At 40.7% G+C, this 20,109-nt stretch overlaps 1 protein-coding gene across 5 annotated transcripts in view; it reads left to right on the top strand.

The window, feature by feature from the left end:
• The window catches only part of CNTNAP2 (contactin associated protein 2), a 1,965,211-nt gene that overhangs the window by 909,848 nt on the left and 1,035,254 nt on the right, over positions 1-20,109 (top strand). For all 5 annotated transcript variants that reach the window (XM_045053282.1, XM_045053281.1, XM_023250688.2 and 2 more), the window contains one exon: positions 5,985-6,249. In XM_045053282.1, coding sequence (XP_044909217.1) covers positions 5,985-6,249 — 265 coding nt within the window. The remainder of the gene's footprint in view (positions 1-5,984; positions 6,250-20,109) is intronic.

Raw genomic sequence — 20,109 nt, forward strand, 5'->3', positions numbered from 1 at the left:
GCAAGAGGGTTCCCGTTTCTCCACATCCTCTCCAGCATCTAGAGTCTCCTGATTTGTTCATTTTGGCCACTCTGACTGGCGTGAGGTGATACCTGAGTGTGGTTTTGATTTGTATTTCCCTGATAAGGAGCGACGCTGAACATCTTTTCATGTGCCTGTTGGCCATCCGGATGTCTTCTTTAGAGAAGTGTCTATTCATGTTTTCTGCCCATTTCTTCACTGGGTTATTTGTTTTTCGGGTGTGGAGTTTGGTGAGCTCTTTATAGATTTTGGATACTAGCCCTTTGTCCGATATGTCATTTGCGGATATCTTTTCCCATTCCGTTGGTTGCCTTTTGGTTTTGTTGGTTGTTTCCTTTGCTGTGCAGAAGCTTTTTATCTTCATAAGGTCCCAGTAATTCACTTTTGCTTTTAATTCCCTTGCCTTTGGGGATGTGTCGAGTAAGAGATTGCTACGGCTGAGGTCAGAGAGGTCTTTTCCTGCTTTCTCCTCTAAGGTTTTGATGGTTTCCTGTCTCACATTTAGGTCCTTTATCCATTTGGAGTTTATTTTTGTGAATGGTGTGAGAAAGTGGTCTAGTTTCAACCTTCTGCATGTTGCTGTCCAGTTCTCCCAGCACCATTTGTTAAAGAGGCTGTCTTTTTTCCATTGGATGTTCTTTCCTGCTTTGTCGAAGATGAGTTGGCCATACGTTTGTGGGTCTAGTTCTGGGGTTTCTATTCTATTCCATTGGTCTATGTGTCTGTTTCTGTGCCAATACCATGCTGTCTTGATGATGACAGCTTTGTAGTAGAGGCTAAAGTCTGGGATTGTGATGCCTCCTGCTTTGGTCTTCTTCTTCAAAATTCCTTTGGCTATTCGGGGCCTTTTGTGGTTCCATATGAATTTTAGGATTGCTTGTTCTAGTTTCGAGAAGAATGCTGGTGCAATTTTTATTGGGATTGCATTGAATGTGTAGATAGCTTTGGGTAGTATTGACATTTTGACAATATTTATTTTTCCAATCCATGAGCAGGGAATGTCTTTCCATTTCTTTAAATCTTCTTCAATTTCCTTCATAAGCTTTCTATAGTTTTCAGCATACAGATCCTTTACATCTTTGGTTAGATTTATTCCTAGGTATTTTATGCTTCTTGGTGCAATTGTGAATGGGATCAGTTTCTTTATTTGTCTTTCTGTTGCTTCATTGTTAGTGTATAAGAATGCAACTGATTTCTGTACATTGATTTTGTATCCTGCAACTTTGCTGAATTCATGTATCAGTTCTAGTAGACTTTTGGTGGAGTCTATCGGATTTTCCATGTATAATATCATGTCATCTGCAAAAAGCGAAAGCTTGACTTCGTCTTTGCCAATTTTGATGCCTTTGATTTCCTTTTGTTGTCTGATTGCTGATGCTAGAACTTCCAGCACTATGTTAAACAGCAGCGGTGAGAGTGGGCATCCTTGTCGTGTTCCTGATCTCAGGGAAAAAGCTCTCAGTTCTTCCCCGTTGAGGATGATGTTAGCTGTGGGCTTTTCATAAATGGCTTTTATGATCTTTAAGTATGTTCCTTCTATCCCGACTTTCTCAAGGGTTTTTATTAAGAAAGGGTGCTGGATTTTGTCAAAGGCCTTTTCTGCATCGATTGACAGGATCATATGGTTCTTCTCTTTTTTTTTGTTGATGTGATGTATCACATTGATTGATTTGCGGATGTTGAACCAGCCCTGCATCCCAGGAATGAATCCCACTTGATCATGGTGAATAATTCTTTTTATATGCCGTTGAATTCGATTTGCTAGTATCTTATTGAGAATTTTTGCATCTGTATTCATCAAGGATATTGGCCTGTAGTTCTCTTTTTTGACTGGGTCTCTGTCTGGTTTAGGAATCAAAGTAATACTGGCTTCATAGAATGAGTCTGGAAGTTTTCCTTCCCTTTCTATTTCTTGGAATAGCTTGAGAAGGATAGGTATTATCTCTGCTTTAAACGTCTGGTAGAACTCCCCTGGGAAGCCATCTGGTCCTGGACTCTTATTTGTTGGGAGATTTTTGATAACCGATTCAATTTCTTCGCTGGTTATGGGTCTGTTCAAGCTTTCTATTTCCTCCTGATTGAGTTTTGGAAGAGTGTGGGTGTTCAGGAATTTGTCCATTTCTTCCAGGTTGTCCAATTTGTTGGCATATAATTTTTCATAGTATTCCCTGATAATTGTTTGTATCTCTGAGGGATTGGTTGTAATAATTCCATTTTCATTCATGATTTTATCTATTTGGGTCATTTCCCTTTTCTTTTTGAGAAGCCTGGCTAGAGGTTTGTCAATTTTGTTTATTTTTTCAAAAAACCAACTCTTGGTTTCGTTGATCTGCTCTACAGTTTTTTTAGATTCTATATTGTTTATTTCTGCTCTGATCTTTATTATTTCTCTTCTTCTGCTGGGTTTAGGCTGCCTTTGCTGTTCTGCTTCTAGTTCCTTTAGGTGTGCTGTTAGATTTTGTATTTGGGATTTTTCTTGTTTCTTGAGATAGGCCTGGATTGCAATGTATTTTCCTCTCAGGACTGCCTTCGCTGCGTCCCAAAGTGTTTGGATTGTTGTATTTTCATTTTCGTTTGTTTCCATATATTTTTTAATTTCTTCTCTAATTGCCTGGTTGACCCACTCATTCGTTAGTAGGGTGTTCTTTAACCTCCATGCCTTTGGAGGTTTTCCAGACTTTTTCCTGTGGTTGATTTCAAGCTTCATAGCATTGTGGTCTGAAAGTATGCATGGTATAATTTCAATTCTTGTAAACTTATGAAGGGCTGTTTTGTGACCCAGTATATGATCTATCTTGGAGAATGTTCCATGTGCACTCGAGAAGAAAGTATATTCTGTTGCTTTGGGATGCAGCGTTCTAAATATATCTGTCAAGTCCATCTGATCCAATGTCTCATTCAGGGCCCTTGTTTCTTTATTGACCGTGTGTCTAGATGATCTGTCCATTTCTGTGAGTGGGGTGTTAAAGTCCCCTGCAATTACCACATTCTTATCAATAAGGTTGCTTATGTTTATGAGTAATTGTTTTATATATTTGGGGGCTCCGGTATTCGGCGCATAGACATTTATAATTGTTAGCTCTTCCTGATGGATAGACCCTGTAACTATTATATAATGTCCTTCTTCATCTCTTGTTACGGCCTTTAATTTAAAGTCTAGTTTGTCTGATATAAGTATGGCTACTCCAGCTTTCTTTTGGCTTCCAGTCGCATGATAAATAGTTCTCCATCCCCTCACTCTCAATCTAAAGGTGTCCTCAGGTCTAAAATGAGTCTCTTGTAGACAGCAAATAGATGGGTCTTGTTTTTTTATCCATTCTGATACCCTATGTCTTTTGGTTGGTGCATTTAATCCATTTACATTCAGTGTTATTATAGAAAGATACAGGTTGAGAGTCATTGTGATGTCTGTATGTTTTATGCTTGTAGTGATGTCTCTGGGACTTTGTCTCCTCACAGGGTCCCCCTTAGGATCTCTTGTAGGGCTGGTTTAGTGGTGACAAATTCCTTCAGTTTTTGTTTGTTTGGGAAAACCTTTATCTCTCCTTCTATTCTAAATGACAGACTTGCTGGGTAAAGGATTCTCGGCTGCATATTTTTTCTGTCTAGCACCCTGAAAATCTCGTGCCAATTCTTTCTGGCCTGCCAAGTTTCAAAAGAGAGATCAGTCACGAGTCTTATAGGTCTCCCTTTATATGTGAGGGCATGTTTACCCCTTGCTGCTTTCAGAATTTTCTCTTTATCCTTGTATTTTGCCAGTTTCACTATGATATGTCGTGCAGAAGATCGATTCAGGTTACGTCTGAAGGGAGTTCTCTGTGCCTCTTGGATTTCAATGCCTTTTTCCTTCCCCAGTTCAGGGAAGTTCTCAGCTATGATTTCTTCAAGTACCCCTTCAGCACCTTTCCCTCTCTCTTCCTCCTCTGGGATACCAATTATGCGTATATTATTTCTTTTTAGTGTATCACTTAGTTCTCTAATTTTCCCCTCATACTCCTGGATTTTTTTATCTCTCTTTTTCTCAGCTTCCTCTTTTTCCATAACTTTATCCTCTAGTTCACCTATTCTCTCCTCTGCCTCTTCAAGCCGAGCTGTGGTGGTTTCCATTTTGTTATGCATTTCGTTTAAAGCGTTTTTCAGCTCCTCGTGACTGTTCCTTAGTCCCTTGATCTCTGTAGCAAGAGATTCTCTGCTGTCCTGTATACTGTTTTCAAGCCCAGCGATTAATTTTATGACTATTATTCTAAATTCACTTTCTGTGATATTATTTAAATCCTTTTTGATCAGCTCATTAGCTGTTGTTATTTCCTGGAGATTCTTCTGAGGGGAATTCTTCCGCTTGGTCATTTTGGATAGTCCCTGGCGTGGTGAGGACCTGCAGGGCCCTTCCCCTGTGTTGTGGTGTATAACTGGAGTTGGTGGGCGGGGCCGCAGTCAGACCTGATGTCTGCCCCCAGCCCACCGCTGGGGCCACAGTCAGACTGGTGTGTGCCTTCTCTTCCCCTCTCCTAGGGGCGGGATTCACTGTGGGGTGGTGTGGCCCGTCTGGGCTACTTGTACACTGCCGGGCTTGTGATGCTGGGGATCTGGTGTATTAGCTGGGGTGGGTAGGCAAGGTGCACGGGGGCAGGAGGGGCAGGCTTAGATCGCTTCTCCTTAGGTGATCCTCTTCAGGAGGGGCCCTGTGGCAGCGGGAGGGAGTCAGATCCGCTGCCGGAGGTTTGGCTCCACAGAAGCACAGAGTTGGGTGTTTGCGCGGAGCGAGCAAGTTCCCTGGCAGGAACTGGTTCTCTTTGGGATTTTGGCTGGGGGATGGGCGGGGGAGATGGCGCTGGCGAGCGCCTTTGTTCCCCACCAAGCTGAGCTTTGTCGTCAGGGGGCTCAGCAGCTCTCCCTCCCTTTGTCCTCCAGCCTTCCCGCTTTCCAAGCAGAGCTGTTAACTTATGACCTCCCAGACGCTAAGTCGCGCTTGTTGTGGGAACACAGTCCTTCAGGTCCCTCCGCTTTTGCCAGCCAGACTCGGGGGCTCTGCTTGGCCGGCGAGCAGCCCCTCCGCCCCGGCTCCCTCCCGCCAGTCCGTGGAGCGCGCACCGCCTCGCCGCCCTTCCTACCCTCTTCCGTGGGCCTCTCGTCTGCGTTTGGCTCCAGCGACTCCGTTCTGCTAATCCTCTGACGATTTTCTGGGTTATTTAGGCAGGTGTAGGTGGAATCTAAGTGATCAGCAGGACGCGCGGTGAGCCCAGCGTCCTCCTAAGCCGCCATCTTGCCGCTTCTCCTCTCAAGTTTCTTTTCATTTTGTACGTTCATATTAGTATTTTCAGAAGCACTAATTCAGTATAATCTATGCACATTTAATATCACAATAACAATATAACAAAATAATCTGAAATAATCACGATTACGCTGGTGTCTCACAGTTAATATTAATTCACATATATCAGGTATAAGGATAAGAGCCAAGAATCTTTGTCCCCTGATGTCAGTTAATAAATAGCAACCGAATGGCCGTAGTTCCCCTGCTCCCGCTAACCTGTGAAGGGACGCTGGACAAAGGCCGTCCAGAAGCCGGCAGCGGCCTCTCCTCCCTGGCTCGTGCCTCATCGGTACCGGGGGAGGGGCGCGGCAGTCCCCTGCCTTGTTCACGGAGTCCAGCCTTCTGCACTCAGGCCCACCCTGCAGGGACGCCTCCCGCCCCGTCGGCTGTCGTCCGCCAGTTCCACGGAAGACGGCCCTTCTTAGATCCCTCATCTGGACGCCGGCCGCCCTTAGGCACACCCTGCAGGTGGAGTGATGCCCGGGCGTCCGGTTGCCGAATCCCCACCGCGCTGGCTGCCCGTCGGAGAGCTGGCGCGGGCCCAGGCTTGGCTTCGGCCTCTCTACACCTGTCGCTCTGTCTGCTGTCGGACGCGGACTGCTCCTTTGAATCCAGCGCGCCTCTCAAAGCGCGTCCTTGTGTCTTACAGGGGAATTTGAGTTTCTCGTGTGTGGAGCCCTACACGGTGCCTGTGTTTTTCAACGCTACCAGTTACCTGGAGGTGCCGGGACGGCCTGACCAGGACCTGTTTTCCGTCAGTTTCCAGTTCAGGACCTGGAACCCAAACGGCCTCCTGCTTTTCAGTCACTTTGCGGATAATTTGGGCAACGTGGAGATCGACCTGACCGAAAGCAAAGTGGGTGTTCGCATCAACGTCACGCAGACCAAGATGAGCCAGATAGACATCTCCTCCGGTGAGTGAGCCCCGCTCGCGGCCTGCTCCCGAGGCCGCCATGATTTCCCTAGCCCGCGTCGCTTCTGTTGTCTCGTGTGGGTGTTGCGTGCCCGGGGTTCTGTGCGGATTCAGACTTGTGAGGGTCTCGCTTGGCTGCCCGGAGTGCTTGGGCACTTGCTGGGAAAGTGAGGCCTGGGCGAGGAGGCAAGTTGGTGGAGGCTGTGTGAGCACCAAAACCTTCTCTTGCTGATAAGCGCTAATTCACGTTCATCGGACGGTGGGTAGTGCTCGGAGTGTTTTACGTTTACAGACGAAGAATGTCTGTTTTACTAACAGAAGAGTACCTGGCAGTTTTTGACTTGGTGGACATTCAGATACCTTTTTCCCTTAGTAACAAGTGCATGTTAATTTAATTATGGCTTTTAAAGTTATATTCAACTGCTTGAAGCAGAGCCTTGAAGTCTTCTCGCTAAATTGATGTGTTATTTCGGGAAAACCGCAACAACAGCAACAACGATAACAACAAAGGGTGGTTACAGGGAGGAATGACAAGATGTGTGCATCAACTGAGGAAAGACTGTCTTGGCTTAGGGTGATTTTTAAACATGACCTCACAATGGTATGATTGACTGAGGCTAGGGTCATAATTGTTCTTAATTGAATAAACTTAGCAATCTTGGGATAATCTTTGACTAATATCGTACAAAGAAAGCTAGGATCACAGGGTGAGATGATATAAACAGAGAAAAACTAGGGGGACTGATAAACAGTAAAAGTTCTCATCAAATTTCTCTAGATATTCCTTGCCATAGTGTTATATTTTTATTTTGTTAGAACTCCTTAGAAATGGAAAACGGGAATAGCTAACGTTGACTGAGCGCTTTGTACAGATGTACCAAACACTCAAATGCTCAACTGTAAGACTGCCGACTCTGATTTCTAAATATTCCATGTTCACTTGCAATACCGTATGTATGCACCTGACATGGTTTCTAACACGTCCTACTATTTGTGTCCGTGTCGTTTCCCTGCAGGCTGTTAGGTCTTTAAGGGATGAGGTGATGCCTCTTCTTCTCTTCTAGCCTATAGAATAGCACCTGTTACATTAGAGGTCCTCTGGGAATGTTTGTGGAGTTAACACTGTGGCCCTTTGAACTCGTGTTCACTAACAGAATATCTCTGGCTGAAGGGTATGCATCTTTCCATACGACAAGCTTTGTGTTTCTGTAGGGCGTGGCTGTATAGACTACTACTGAGAAGGATTCAAGGAAGGTATAGGGACCATGATGTCAGAGGTGTATCGAATTATTGAAATCAAAAGCTGTTGTGCAATGCCTGGAAGTTTACTTTTTCTGTGTTTGCTGTTAGTTTTGCTTTCCACTGAATGTTCAAATGGATTGATCAGCCATATTTTATCCCTACTTCCCAGTATAGATTCGCCTGGGGAGATTTAGAGCAAATAGAAAATAACTGGAGATTCCAGAATAACACATAAAACACATACACATACAGATATCGACCATAGTTGAAAAACTCCCCGTTAGATTTTACTATGATTAATGATTCATTTCTAATGACTAAATACATAAAATATAAGTATGAAGTCCTCCCTTCTAGCTTTCTCTGAACAAAACCAAATTCCTGGTGATTTTCCATGTAACACGAACCCTTATGATGGTCATGATAGGATCTTAAATGTACAGGTCAATAAAAATTTCCTAATTTAATTTGATCTTATTTAGGACTCTAAGATACTTTCATCTAATTTAAACTGTATTTTTATGAAAAAATAAAAGGAAGAAAGAAGAAAGGAATCCAATATGCAACAACTAATTTACCTTAACAGATTTGCTTAAATATGATAAAATTGGGCTTTAGAATTTTTGCCAATTTAGCCAACAATCTGTGCAAATTAAGGGCAACTCATGGGAAATTTAAACATTTCTATAACCTTGCTCTTATACATCCCAATGAAAATACCTTACTGTTTCAAATATTTATTTTTCCTATACACATAGTGGAAGTCAAGATCACATCAGTTATTACTGCTCAAGTTTCAGAAAGATTAGTAGGTAAATATAGATGCACATACATTTTTTAAAAGTTATGTCTATACTTATATAAACTGTTTATTAAAAAATAAAAGAAAGAAAGAAGGAAGAGATTCAGTATATGACTACATTCATCCATCCTACAAATTCATATGGAGTTCACAGAAGGCAATTTTCATCTGTATTTAAAGCATTTTACCAAACTCAATTAGATGTATGAGTAACTTAGCGCAAGTAGCAACACCGAGAAAATAATTTAGAAAAATAAGTTAATCCCAGGGCACTAATGTTTGCTTTAACAAAGGGAAATAGTCTGTATTATATCTACCCTATTCTTATCAGCAGCATGAACACTGATGAATGTCAGTCCTTCTTTACTTTGTTATTAAAATAGCTTGGTTGTAAGGGTGTCTGGGTGGCTCAGTTGAGCATCTGGCTCTTAGTTTTGGCTCAGGTAAAGATCTTTCTTGTGGTTCGTAAAATCGATCCCTGTGTCCTGCTCTGCGCAGATAGCATAGAGCTTACTTGGGATTCTCTGTCCCCTCTCCCCAACTTGCTCACACTCTCCCCTCCTCAAAATAAATTTTAAAAAACCTTAAAAATAGCTTGGTTGTGAAAATGTAGAAGATACAGACAATTTAGAAGAGGAAAGCAGTCACTGATAACATTACTATGTGCACACACATGCGCACACACACACACACACCACTTCTAGCATAGTGCATTGAGAGGTCATCATAGAGACACTCAAGTACTGTCTGTTAATAGATACTTGTATCTTGGTTTTGTTTTTAGTTAGTAAGTTCTGTGGTCCAAGATGAAGGTAATTCAAATGGTTCACAAGCCTTTTCATTTTGTCTTGGACAGCATTGTTCTTTGGTGATGAATTCAAACTAACCCTATAAGTTAGAGAATTTTCAGTACTTTTTTTCACCCATTCCTTGTATTTTTTCCCTCCATGTTGTAATTAATTTCAGGTCTCATTAGTTTTGACAATGGATTCAACTTGTAAAATTCACTCAAACTCTGAGTTACCTTCACTTTGCACAGTGGGTTATCTTTCTGTGAAAATACTTTCCAAGTTGCAACATCAACTTTTATAAAACATTCCACTATATTTGTATCTATTTAGAACCCTAATTAGTGAGTGGTGAATACAGATTTATGCATTTCCTTTAACTAGGAGTAAGTAGTAAAAGGGGGAAAGTGCTAAAAGTATCAGATGGGTAATGTGTGTTCACTTGAGCATATCATTTGTTTTAACTTTCATGTCAGAGCCATGGAGAAGGTAGACCTAGAACTGTGTTTTTAAAATTATTTGGAGTTTTTAAAAATGGTTTTTCAAGCTTTTTTGAGGTAGGATTGACAAAGTTAAATTGTATGTATTTACACATTGTACAGGTTGTGCAGTGTGATTTTTTAAGGTGTGTGATAATATATGTATACATTGTGGAATAATTACCACAACCAAATTAACAAATCTGTCACCTCACATTTGTGTGTGTGTGTGTGTGTGTGTGTGTGTGTGTGTGTGTGTGAGCTCATGTGCATAGTGAGAACACTTAAGATGTATTTTTTAAATTTTTTTTAGCGTTTATTTATTTTTGAGAGAAAGAGACAGAATGTGAGTGAGAGAGGGGCAGAGAGAGAAAGGGAGACCCAGAATCTGAATCAAGCTCCGGGCTCTGAGCTGTCAGCATAGAGCCTGACGCAGGGCTCGAACTCACAAGTGGTGAGATCATGACCTGAGCTGAAGTCAGACACTTAACCGACTGAGCCACGCAGGTGCCTCAAGATCTATTCTTTTAGCAAATTTGAAGTATACATTATAGTATCATTAACTATAATCACCTGCTATACATTGGATTCCCTGGAACTTTTTCATCTCATAACTGAAAATTTGTATCTTTTGACCAACATCTTTCCGTTTTCCCTACCCTCCAGCTACTGGCAACCACTGCTCTACTCTCTAGTTCTATGACTTCTACTCTTTTAGATTCCTCATAAAAGTGAGATCATACAGTATTTGCCTTTCTGTACCTGGCTTATTTCACTTAGCGTAACATCCTCCAGATTCAAATGATTTTGTTCAAAACACAGTAAGAAAACATTTTATATTGTACTCAATTCCTACTAAAACAGAGTTTCACGAAATAAAATGTACTTTGCTATTTTAGATGCGCTTTTTTTTAAGTTTATTTATTTTGAGAGAGAGAGCACATGTGGGCACATGCGCACGGGAGGGGCAGAGAGAGAGAGAATCTCAAGGAGGTTCTGGGAGCCTACAGTCTGTGAAATCATGAGGTGAGCTGAAATCAAGAGTTGGATGCTTAACCAGCTGAGCCACCCAGGTTCCCCTAGATGCACTCTTGTAAGTTTGATGTTTTTGCCCTTTTCTTTTTCATTAAAATTTTCATGACCCCCAAATTCTTTTATGATCTAAAAACAAGTGACCTACATTTTGGAAAACATTGACCTACAGATATGTCTTCTCATCTGAAGTTAGAATTTTTTGAAGTTCTAGCAGCTTGGAGGTATTTACTCTGTCATTACATTTTGGAATACTAAATGTATCTTCCAGGAACAATATTGCAATATTATACTGGTAGTAAAAAAGTATTCATGTGTATTACTGTCTGATGTATAGTCAAACACACACACACACACACACACACACACACACACACACACACAAACTACCTACTATTTGAGATAAGGTTTTTACTGCAAAATTCCTTAGTTTTATGCCACTAAATTATGCACAGATGTTTACAATAATACTCTAAAGCTGTGGTCTAACCATATTAATAAGGTCATAAAAAGTGTTCATCATTTATAAAGTGGAAGGGAAGTGATTTCTATTAATGACCTTTCTTACCTACTGAAAAAAGAAATCAGTTTCTATCCATGTAAACAAAGCCTTTTAGAAAAGATATTCAGAAATGCACTGCTTCTAAATCAGCTGTTTTCTACCTGAAGTATTAGAACCTCCTTGTTTTGTTTACATAGATATTGTTTCAATTTTAGAATGACTGTTCAGCATCTGTACTGCTTCAGAAACCTGTATTCAGCAAAGATCACCTTTGTTTGTATTTCTGTCTCCAAAGAAAATCTTTTTTTTTTAATTTTTTTAACATTTATTTATTTTTGAGACCGAGAGAGACAGAGCATGAACAGGGGAGGGGCAGAGAGAGAGGGAGACACAGAATCTGAAACAGGTTCCAGGCTCTGAGCTGTCAGCACAGAGCCTGACGCAGGGCTCGAACTCACGGACCATGAGATCATGACCTGAGCCGAAGTCGGACGCTTAACCGACCAAGCCACCCAGGCGCCCCTCCAAAGAAAATCTTTTTGAGGCCTTGTTTTATTTTTGTTTTATTATAGTGTCCTTTGTAAACCTTTTGAGTTGCACCTTGGGTGTGTTAAGGGAAGGTGTCTTAATCCAGTCAGGCTGCTGTAACGGAGCTCAGTAGATCGGGGGACTGGAACAACAGACATTTATTCCACAGAGTTCTGGAGGCCGGAAGCCCGCCCCCAGGGTGCTGGCATAGTTGAATTCTGGTGAAGGCCCTCTTCCAAGTTGCAGACATCTGCTTTCTCCCTGTGTCCTCACAGGTGGAAGGGGCTAGGGAGCTCTGGTGGGGTCTCTTTCGTAAGAGCACTAACCCATTCGTGAGTGTTCCAACATTGTGACATAAGCACTTTCCAAAGGCTCCACCTGCTAATACCATCACATTGGGCATTAGAATTTCAACATATGAATTTGTAGTGGGGAGACACAAACATTTCAGGTCATAGCAGAAGGAGTAGACATTTTGTTGGCTTCTTGTGTAGCTGTGGAACTTGTTGGCAAATACTGACAGGTTTCCAGTTCATTGTTGGCAACTGTATTTCCCTGGGATTACTCCTGGCACTCTCTATCCTAAGCAATTAGAATATCTCTTCTCTTGATTTTATGAACATTTGAAAATGTAGTTAGTACATTAATTCTGGAAAGAATTCATACCAGTTTACAGAATTCAGTGAGAACTTGCATCATGAGGTTTCTTTTCCTTCACATAAGAAAAAAAAAATAGTTTAGTTTGCCATACCATTTTTTATGTTTTGTTTATTGAGAAATGATTTTCAGCTCTATGATTTCAAACTGCAGATATTATTTCAAAATTTCTTAAAATAAATTTTTATAACTCAGAAATAATTTTTAGGCTTACTTTACAGACTTCAAATGACTTTTTTCCAATGCCTTATAGCAAACTGATTGGAGACATATTTAATAGTATATATTACATTCCTTAATTAAAGTTAAAACCATAATTATTAGACATCTTAAAAATGTCACCCCTCCTTGACTATTAAATTTGTATCATTGTAATTCTAAAGAAATAAGTACACATATTTAACATATGTAAAATAATAAGCAAACAGACTATTTTTAAGTGAAGAAGTGATTTTAAAGACTGCATCTTAATATGGAATATTATGATGTCATTAGAAATAATGTTTCGCAAAATTTAATACCATTGGAAAGTGTAATATAGGGAATAAAAATGTTTACAAAAATTATATAGAATATGGTATCTATTATTATTATAAATCTGTATGGATAGCTAGAAAACAGTTCATAATGAAATAAAATCTGAATAGTACTAATAGTAATTATCTCTAATTAGTGGGTTATTGGCCCATTACTAACATCTTTTCTTTCATTGCTAACATTTTAATACATTTTTCATAATATCCAAATTTTCTTCAATAAATATCAATTGCTGTGAAAGCAAAGCCAAACAAGGCAAAAAGGTATATGCTAAATTAATTGAGGATAAAATAATAGTCCTAAAAAAATATAATGGTTAAACAGCATTATGAATGGAAATTACACAGAGTAAGTTATATCAGTTCAAAAATTCTAGTTCCTCTCTTAATTAGAAGCATATTATATGGTCAGTTTTGAAAAAGTTTGTCTCTGAACAGTGATCTTCAGCTTAATTTTCTTAATGGCATTTATGTAACAAATGGAGCACTTTATATTTGGATGCAGACATTTGGGCGTTGGGTCTATGAGCTTTTATTTGAAAATACACATAACTGATTTTGAGCAAATGCCACATTTGCCATGTAATTCTAAATCTTTTTTTTTTTCTGGGATAGATAGATAAATGGATAAATTGATATATAAAAGACTTTCCCCTTAAAACTGTTGCCAGCTATCAAGGAAAAACAGATTTTACTTTTCTGTCTTAATGATGAATCAATGGATGCAAATCTCTTTATTTGCAAATAATCTGCATAGACTTCTACAGAAAAATGTAGCTAAATACTGATTTTTAGGGTTCCTTCCATTTTGTTGGTCCTCTAGATATCGGAGATGTTCAAGAAAAGCTCAGAAATCCATCACTTTAAGACGCGAAAGACAAAGCCTGGCTCTGGATTGTTCGAGAAAGTGGAGCCTAAGGAAGGATGATTTCTAGAGCACTGTGCTCTCCTTAGTTAGGAATCTCGATTTGTGCCTGGCCAGCCTCTCTCCTCTTGTTTAGTAAAAGACAAAAGTGAGTGGGACGTAGATCAGTAGATAAAGATGTATTACATATAAATAACCTTGGACAAATCTACAACACCAGTTTGCTGATGTTTTTCTCCCAAATTCACAAATAGGCTTGTTGTGAGAGCCACATGGCACCAAGCAAAATGCATTTGAGTGAATATTATCTTGCTTCTGGGTAGCGTCACCTAGCTGACTTTTTATTATATTTCAATTCCCAACGTGGCTGTGCTATCATCATGCAAGCTGAGTAGAAATCTACCTTTAATTATACTTCAGTGCATGCTGATGCATTTTCACATCAATAGAAGTATTATATTCCAACATGAAAGGAGAAAGAGGCTGGGGGGGACGTTTTGTGATATTAGGTATTGACTTATTCTTTAGGAAGCAAAGGGGACATTTTAATTTATAATCACACTCCAGGATACCATACCTACTCTAGTTTCTACAATGTTTCTGGGCCTTTTAAAATATTCTATGCCTTTTTCAGGGAAGATGAATAAAACATGATTGTGTGTATGTGTGTATAATAATTTTTAAAAATTGCAAGAAGAGGATAAAACTTAGTAAACTTAGGTGGATAAAATAGAGGTAAAAACTCCCAATAGGGACCAGGTCATGTTTTAAAAGCTTCAGTTTACTATATAAATAAACTTACCAAACAGGAAAAAAAAATCATACATTACTTCTGTACACTATAAGAATAAAAATGAATTATGTAAGACCAGTAGAGAACACAGCTCAGGAACCCCAAACTTAATATGTGGATATAGTTGAAGATGTTTGCAAAACAGGGGAGAGAGGGCACAGAAACAGATTAGCTTTTCTGAGAGGCCCTTTTTCTTTGCCTTTCCTATACGTTTAAGGGCTGAAACTTCTTGATAGGTAAGTAGTTGGTGCATTTAAGCAATATGGATTTATATAGTAAAGAGATAATAAATCAGCTGATAATAAGCCAGGGTTCTCCAAAGAATCTCTGCCGATAGGATGTTTAAAGAGAAAGGGATTTATTAGAAGGAATGGGGTCATGCACTTATGGAGGCTGAGAGGTCCCAAGCTCTGGAGACCCAGGAGAGCCTATGGTATTGTTCCACTGCCTGTCCAGAAGTCTGACAACAGAGAGTCTGTGGTATAAGATACAGTCTGAAAGCTGGTTCAAGACTGGAGGCAGATAGGCTCAAGACTGGAGAGCTGACATTCCAGTCCTCGTCTGAAGACCAGTGTCCAGGCCTGAAGACAGTCATTCAGGGAGAGGGAACTCTTCCTCATTCCACCTTTTTATCCTATTCAGGCCTTCTTTGGATTGGTTGATCCCCCCCGTCCCCCATATTGAGAGAATCTGCTTTACTCAGTTTCAGGATTCAAATGGTAATCTTACCCAGAAGCACCTTCACAGACATACCTAGAATAATGTTTACCCAAGCGTCTAGACACTCTGATACCTAAAATTGAGATATTTAGATATGGACCATCACATCAAATTTAGATATTTTTCCATGAGTATGTCCTTTTGTTTTGAATAGTAACATAGTGTTGGCATGGAACAATCAAGAGATCAGTCACCTTCACAATCAGAAAGAACACAAAGCAAAACCACTGGATTAAGGCCTCCCCTCCAACCCTCCTCCCTTCCCTCCTTCATTAACCTCATGACGATGCTTACCTGGGGTTATTAACCAGAGAATTGAGACTATGAGAAGGTACCATTGACTCTTATCTACCTTTTCCCCTCTTACGACTTTTAAGCAATTTGAGCCATTCGATACAATATAGGCTGTCGAGCTATCTGGTGCTTTGTTATAATTAGGTGTGGAAATGGGCCTTTTTGAAAAAGGGATCCCACAGATTCTGGCCGAGCTGCTTGGGACTTGTTAAATTGACTCGGGAAGTGTCTGAAGAATTCCTCTACTGGATACCTTCTGAGATGTTTGCCACATATATTTCTCAGTCTCTTCCCTTTATTCAGAAAAGTTCAAGAGAGCGTTGGGGCTGTCATACAATACTCCTCAGAAAGTACTTGCTTTTGATAATATTGTAGGATAATATAATTATGTGGACCCAGCTTTAATCATAACTCAATTTTATGATTTATTTTATTCTGGCACGTTTCTCTTGAGGCCTGTATAACCCCCCCTCCCCCACCCCAGCACAGACCATCCTTCTGGTAACTGAATGCCTACTTAGTTCTGAATCCTCTTTTTTCCAGCCACTGCTTGCTTCCTCTTACTCTCTAGCATCTACTTTTGACAAGTACGTTTGGCTTAGATCTTTGCTATAGCACTTGTTAACATCTCCCGTTTTCTGAAAAATGCTGATAACCTGCCTAGTGTGTCCAGTCTTCTAGTCCTTCCAGTCTTTCTTCTAGCTCTTGTAGTCTTCCTGGGATCCTTTTAGAGACTGGATTCCTGTTGCTGAAGCTCTGTCCAGAGGCTGGGATCTTGCTACCCCTGGACATATCACCCTGCCGCCAGTACCCTGCCTAGATGTTGGAGTACTGCTCCCTCTGATTTCCTAGCATTTTTCCCCGCCCCTCATTCCAATTTTCTGCTCTATTATCTTTAAACCTGACATTGTCGACTTGAGTCTAGGCTGCAACCCCCTATCGCCTACAAGTATTTTCTGCCACTTTGGGCACAAATTTCAATCTCCCAACCTGGAATGCCCCTGGCAGTTCTCCATGGATCTGCACCAGAACTCAGCTTCCCTCTGTCTTCTCAGTCATCAAATGTCTGTTGCTTTTTGGGATACAGATATAACATCCAGGTTATCTGGGGGAGGGGTAGAACTGCAAGCAGAGAAGTAATAAAGCACACCCAGTCCCCAAGCTCTTCACTCTGCCTGGGCATAGAGGGTCAGCTGACACCATTGCCAAGGTTCTGTAATTACATCATTATGGGAAGCTACCTTGGTAGGAAAGGGACGCCCCTGGAGCATAGTAGCTGTTGTAAGTCTTGCACTGACTCAGATCTGCTGATGTAGCCCTCTGCTAGGGAGCTAAAGGTTGGAGGAAATGACACTCCGGGGCCATCCGGAGACTGTGATGATAACTAACAGCTGCTGAATACCTCAACCATGCCTGTCACTCTGCGAAATCCTTTACATTCATTGCCTTGCCTGTGCCTCCAGTGACCTTGCGAGTTACGTACTGTTTTGTAACCACCTTTCTCACTCATTTATATCAGTGGTAGAATCATTCTCTTAGGGACCTGAGGTCAAATCCTAAGAAAAATCAAAATTTTCCCTCCATCTGTGCCCGGCACATGTTATGATACAGCAAGCACTACCAGTTCTTTTGAAGTGTCTCATCTGTCCATCCATCATCTCCATATCCTAGTTCAAACAATTTCATTGCTTGATGGGGCGCCTGGGTGGCTCAGTCGGTTAAGCGGCTGACTTCGACTCAGGTCATGATCTCGCAGTCCGTGAGTTCGAGCCCCACGTCGGGCTCTGTGCTGACAGCTCAGAACCTGGAGCCTGGTTCAGATTCTGTGTCTCCCTCTCTCTGACCCTCCCCCGTTCATGCTCTGTCTCTCTCGGTCTCAAAAATAAATAAACGTTAAAAAAATTTAAAAAAATTTATTTCTTGAAACCATAATCAAGGCCATCTATCTTCATAGCCAAAAAGAATGTTTCTTTTCAATCATACCCCTATTTATGTGGTATATACATAGTTAAAACCATGGACAATGGAGCTGGACTGCCCACTAGACTAACACTGACTGAGGTCTTCCTCTGTTCTGGTCATTGTTTCAACAAGGTTAATGCACATAAATATAGCAAGTCATTGAATTCATTAACTCCTCAGGATAAATATTATCATTATCTGTATTGTATAGATGAAGAAACCAAGGCATAGGGATACAGTAATTCACCCAGGCTCTTCTAGCTAGTAAATAGCAAGTTCAAAAAGGAGTGCAGAAGATTTGAATCTAAAATCATTCTACGTTTATTCTTGGCTGCTTTACTTCATTGCCCCCTCACATTCATTGAACATGTCTTTCATTCATACGTGATCAGGTATTGTTAAACATGACACATGGGAAATATTTACAGAATGTAGCACCTAACACCAATGACATCCTTATCGTGTCTCATTGGGATTATGCCACGAGACTTAAATAATCTCCCCTTATTGTTCCTTATTTTTCTCTCACATTATCCAAGTTTTCATTTCTAAAATGCAAGGAAAATACTTTATTTCCCATTCCCTAAAGGATAAGTCTACATTTCTTAGCATGCCGTACAAGAGCATGCACACACACAACCCAGCTGGAAGATTTGGCCTCATTTTCCCCACTTTATACCATGTACTCCCAGGACTTTTCACTGTCTGCTGGGAATTCCTTCCTCTGTATGCCATTTTGGCAAAATTGTGTTCATCCTTCAAGATCTAGTTTAGTATCATTTATTACCAATTTAGTATCATTTCCTTTCTCAAACCCCAGGGAACAATCTGTCATCTTCTGGTATAGCACCTCATAACTTGAATACTAGTTATTTTCCTTTGTTCCATCTTAAATTACAGACTCCTCCACTGTCCTGTCTCTTGCATCTCTGTACCTGCTGACACTCACCTCTCCTTGACAGAAAGGAGAGGAACAGTATTTTCATCTTTGGCTTTTGTGTTTGATCCACACTTAGATACCCACAGAGGCTTGCTTTGCTCTCTGACTCCTGCCTCTCTAAAAATGTCCACTCCACATTCCCTCCCAATGAAAATTCCAAAGGGACTGCTTCCAAAGTGTCATACTCCCATCTAAAAGTCTTCCATGAAGCGCTAAATTTTTAAGATTAAGTCCTGTGTGTTCTCCATAAAAGTCCTGAACACTTACCCCATGGTGATCTCAACTCTTTTACAAATGTTAAATCACTTCAATTGTTTTCTCCTGTCTGATGCTGTTTATTACATGGTTCAGATGTGCGATTACTCTGGTTGAAAATGCTTGAATCTCCTGAAGCTTTCTGAGGGCATTAATCATCTTCTTACTTCAGCCTGTCTACCTCTGAGCCCAGCACAGTATCTTACAGGTGGCCTGCGTTCAAATATCCCATTGGTGGATTTTTTTTAATAAACTGATACCAAGATGTTATAAGCTGTAACTTTATAACCCTGTTGTCTTCATCCATTGATATGAACCAAACTCCTAGTGAAAGGAGAGTAGCAAGTATCTCAGAGGAAATAATTGCTTAACTGGAGGAGGTTAATATGTGTGAAATTGATCTGGACCTGAATTTTGATGCGATGTTTTTATAGAAAGAAGACTTGTCTTGTAAGGTATTGAAGCCTACAGCTGTACTGGGTAAACTATTATATGAATAAAATAAAAGCATATATACATTTGCTGAAAAATGTATTCTGAGGAGCATGACATGAAGTAAAACCCTGAAATTAGTCCTATTCCCTTTGTATTTAGTTTTTCTCCTAGAATATAAAAAAGAGCGGTGCGTGATTAAAATTAATTTCACTTTATTTTTCTTCTTCAAGCTTGGGAATGCATTTGACGTGATAACTCCCGGGGAAATAAGAGAATCAAAGTTTCTTGTACCTTCTTCTCAAGGCCCCTGATCCCAGTCATTTCTCCACCTGCCTAAAACAGACTTTCCAATTGTTGTTGGAACCTAGTCTGACTTACTTTGTCAAGGGAAAAGGTGGCTTCGATGATCAAGTCTTGTTGTCTCTGACTTCTTTTATTTGGTAACTCCGGGCAATAACCCTTTCTCTATTAGATAACTAAACGGTAAAACGTAAACTCCAGAGCAACTTCATCGGAGACGCTGCACACGGACACGGAGGGATAAATGGCGGATTCGCCACCCTTCCCCTCAGGCCCCGGGCAGGCCCCTGCTTGGCCTCACCCGCATGAAACCAGACAGCACACACTCCCTGCACGTCGAGCAGACTGTATTCAGCCATGGTGGGAAGAACGGAGCTACTAGACCCTCTCCTTTTCCTATATTCTTTATAATGCAGTACTCTACAGGAAAACGTGAAATCCGGCCCACGCATGTAGATCCACCGGCAGGGGAGTTTGAACCTTTTCCAATCGCGGAGCCTTGTGTTCTATTTCATGCAAGGTAATCAGCACCACAGGCATACATGGCAAATGGTTTGTTCATAAAAAGTTTGATGAGGGGTATAAAACCCTCGATAGTCTCTGGAAGAAAGACTTCCCGTAGGAAACGGAAAGAAAAAGAGGGTGGTGTATATCTTCACGTATTGTTTGGCTTCCTGGAGTGGTACTACAATACACAGTGCAATTTATTCCATAGAACAGCCAATGGGCAT

Source organism: Felis catus, chromosome A2 (genome assembly GCF_018350175.1).
Source record: "Felis catus isolate Fca126 chromosome A2, F.catus_Fca126_mat1.0, whole genome shotgun sequence".
Lineage (NCBI taxonomy): Eukaryota > Metazoa > Chordata > Mammalia > Carnivora > Felidae > Felis > Felis catus.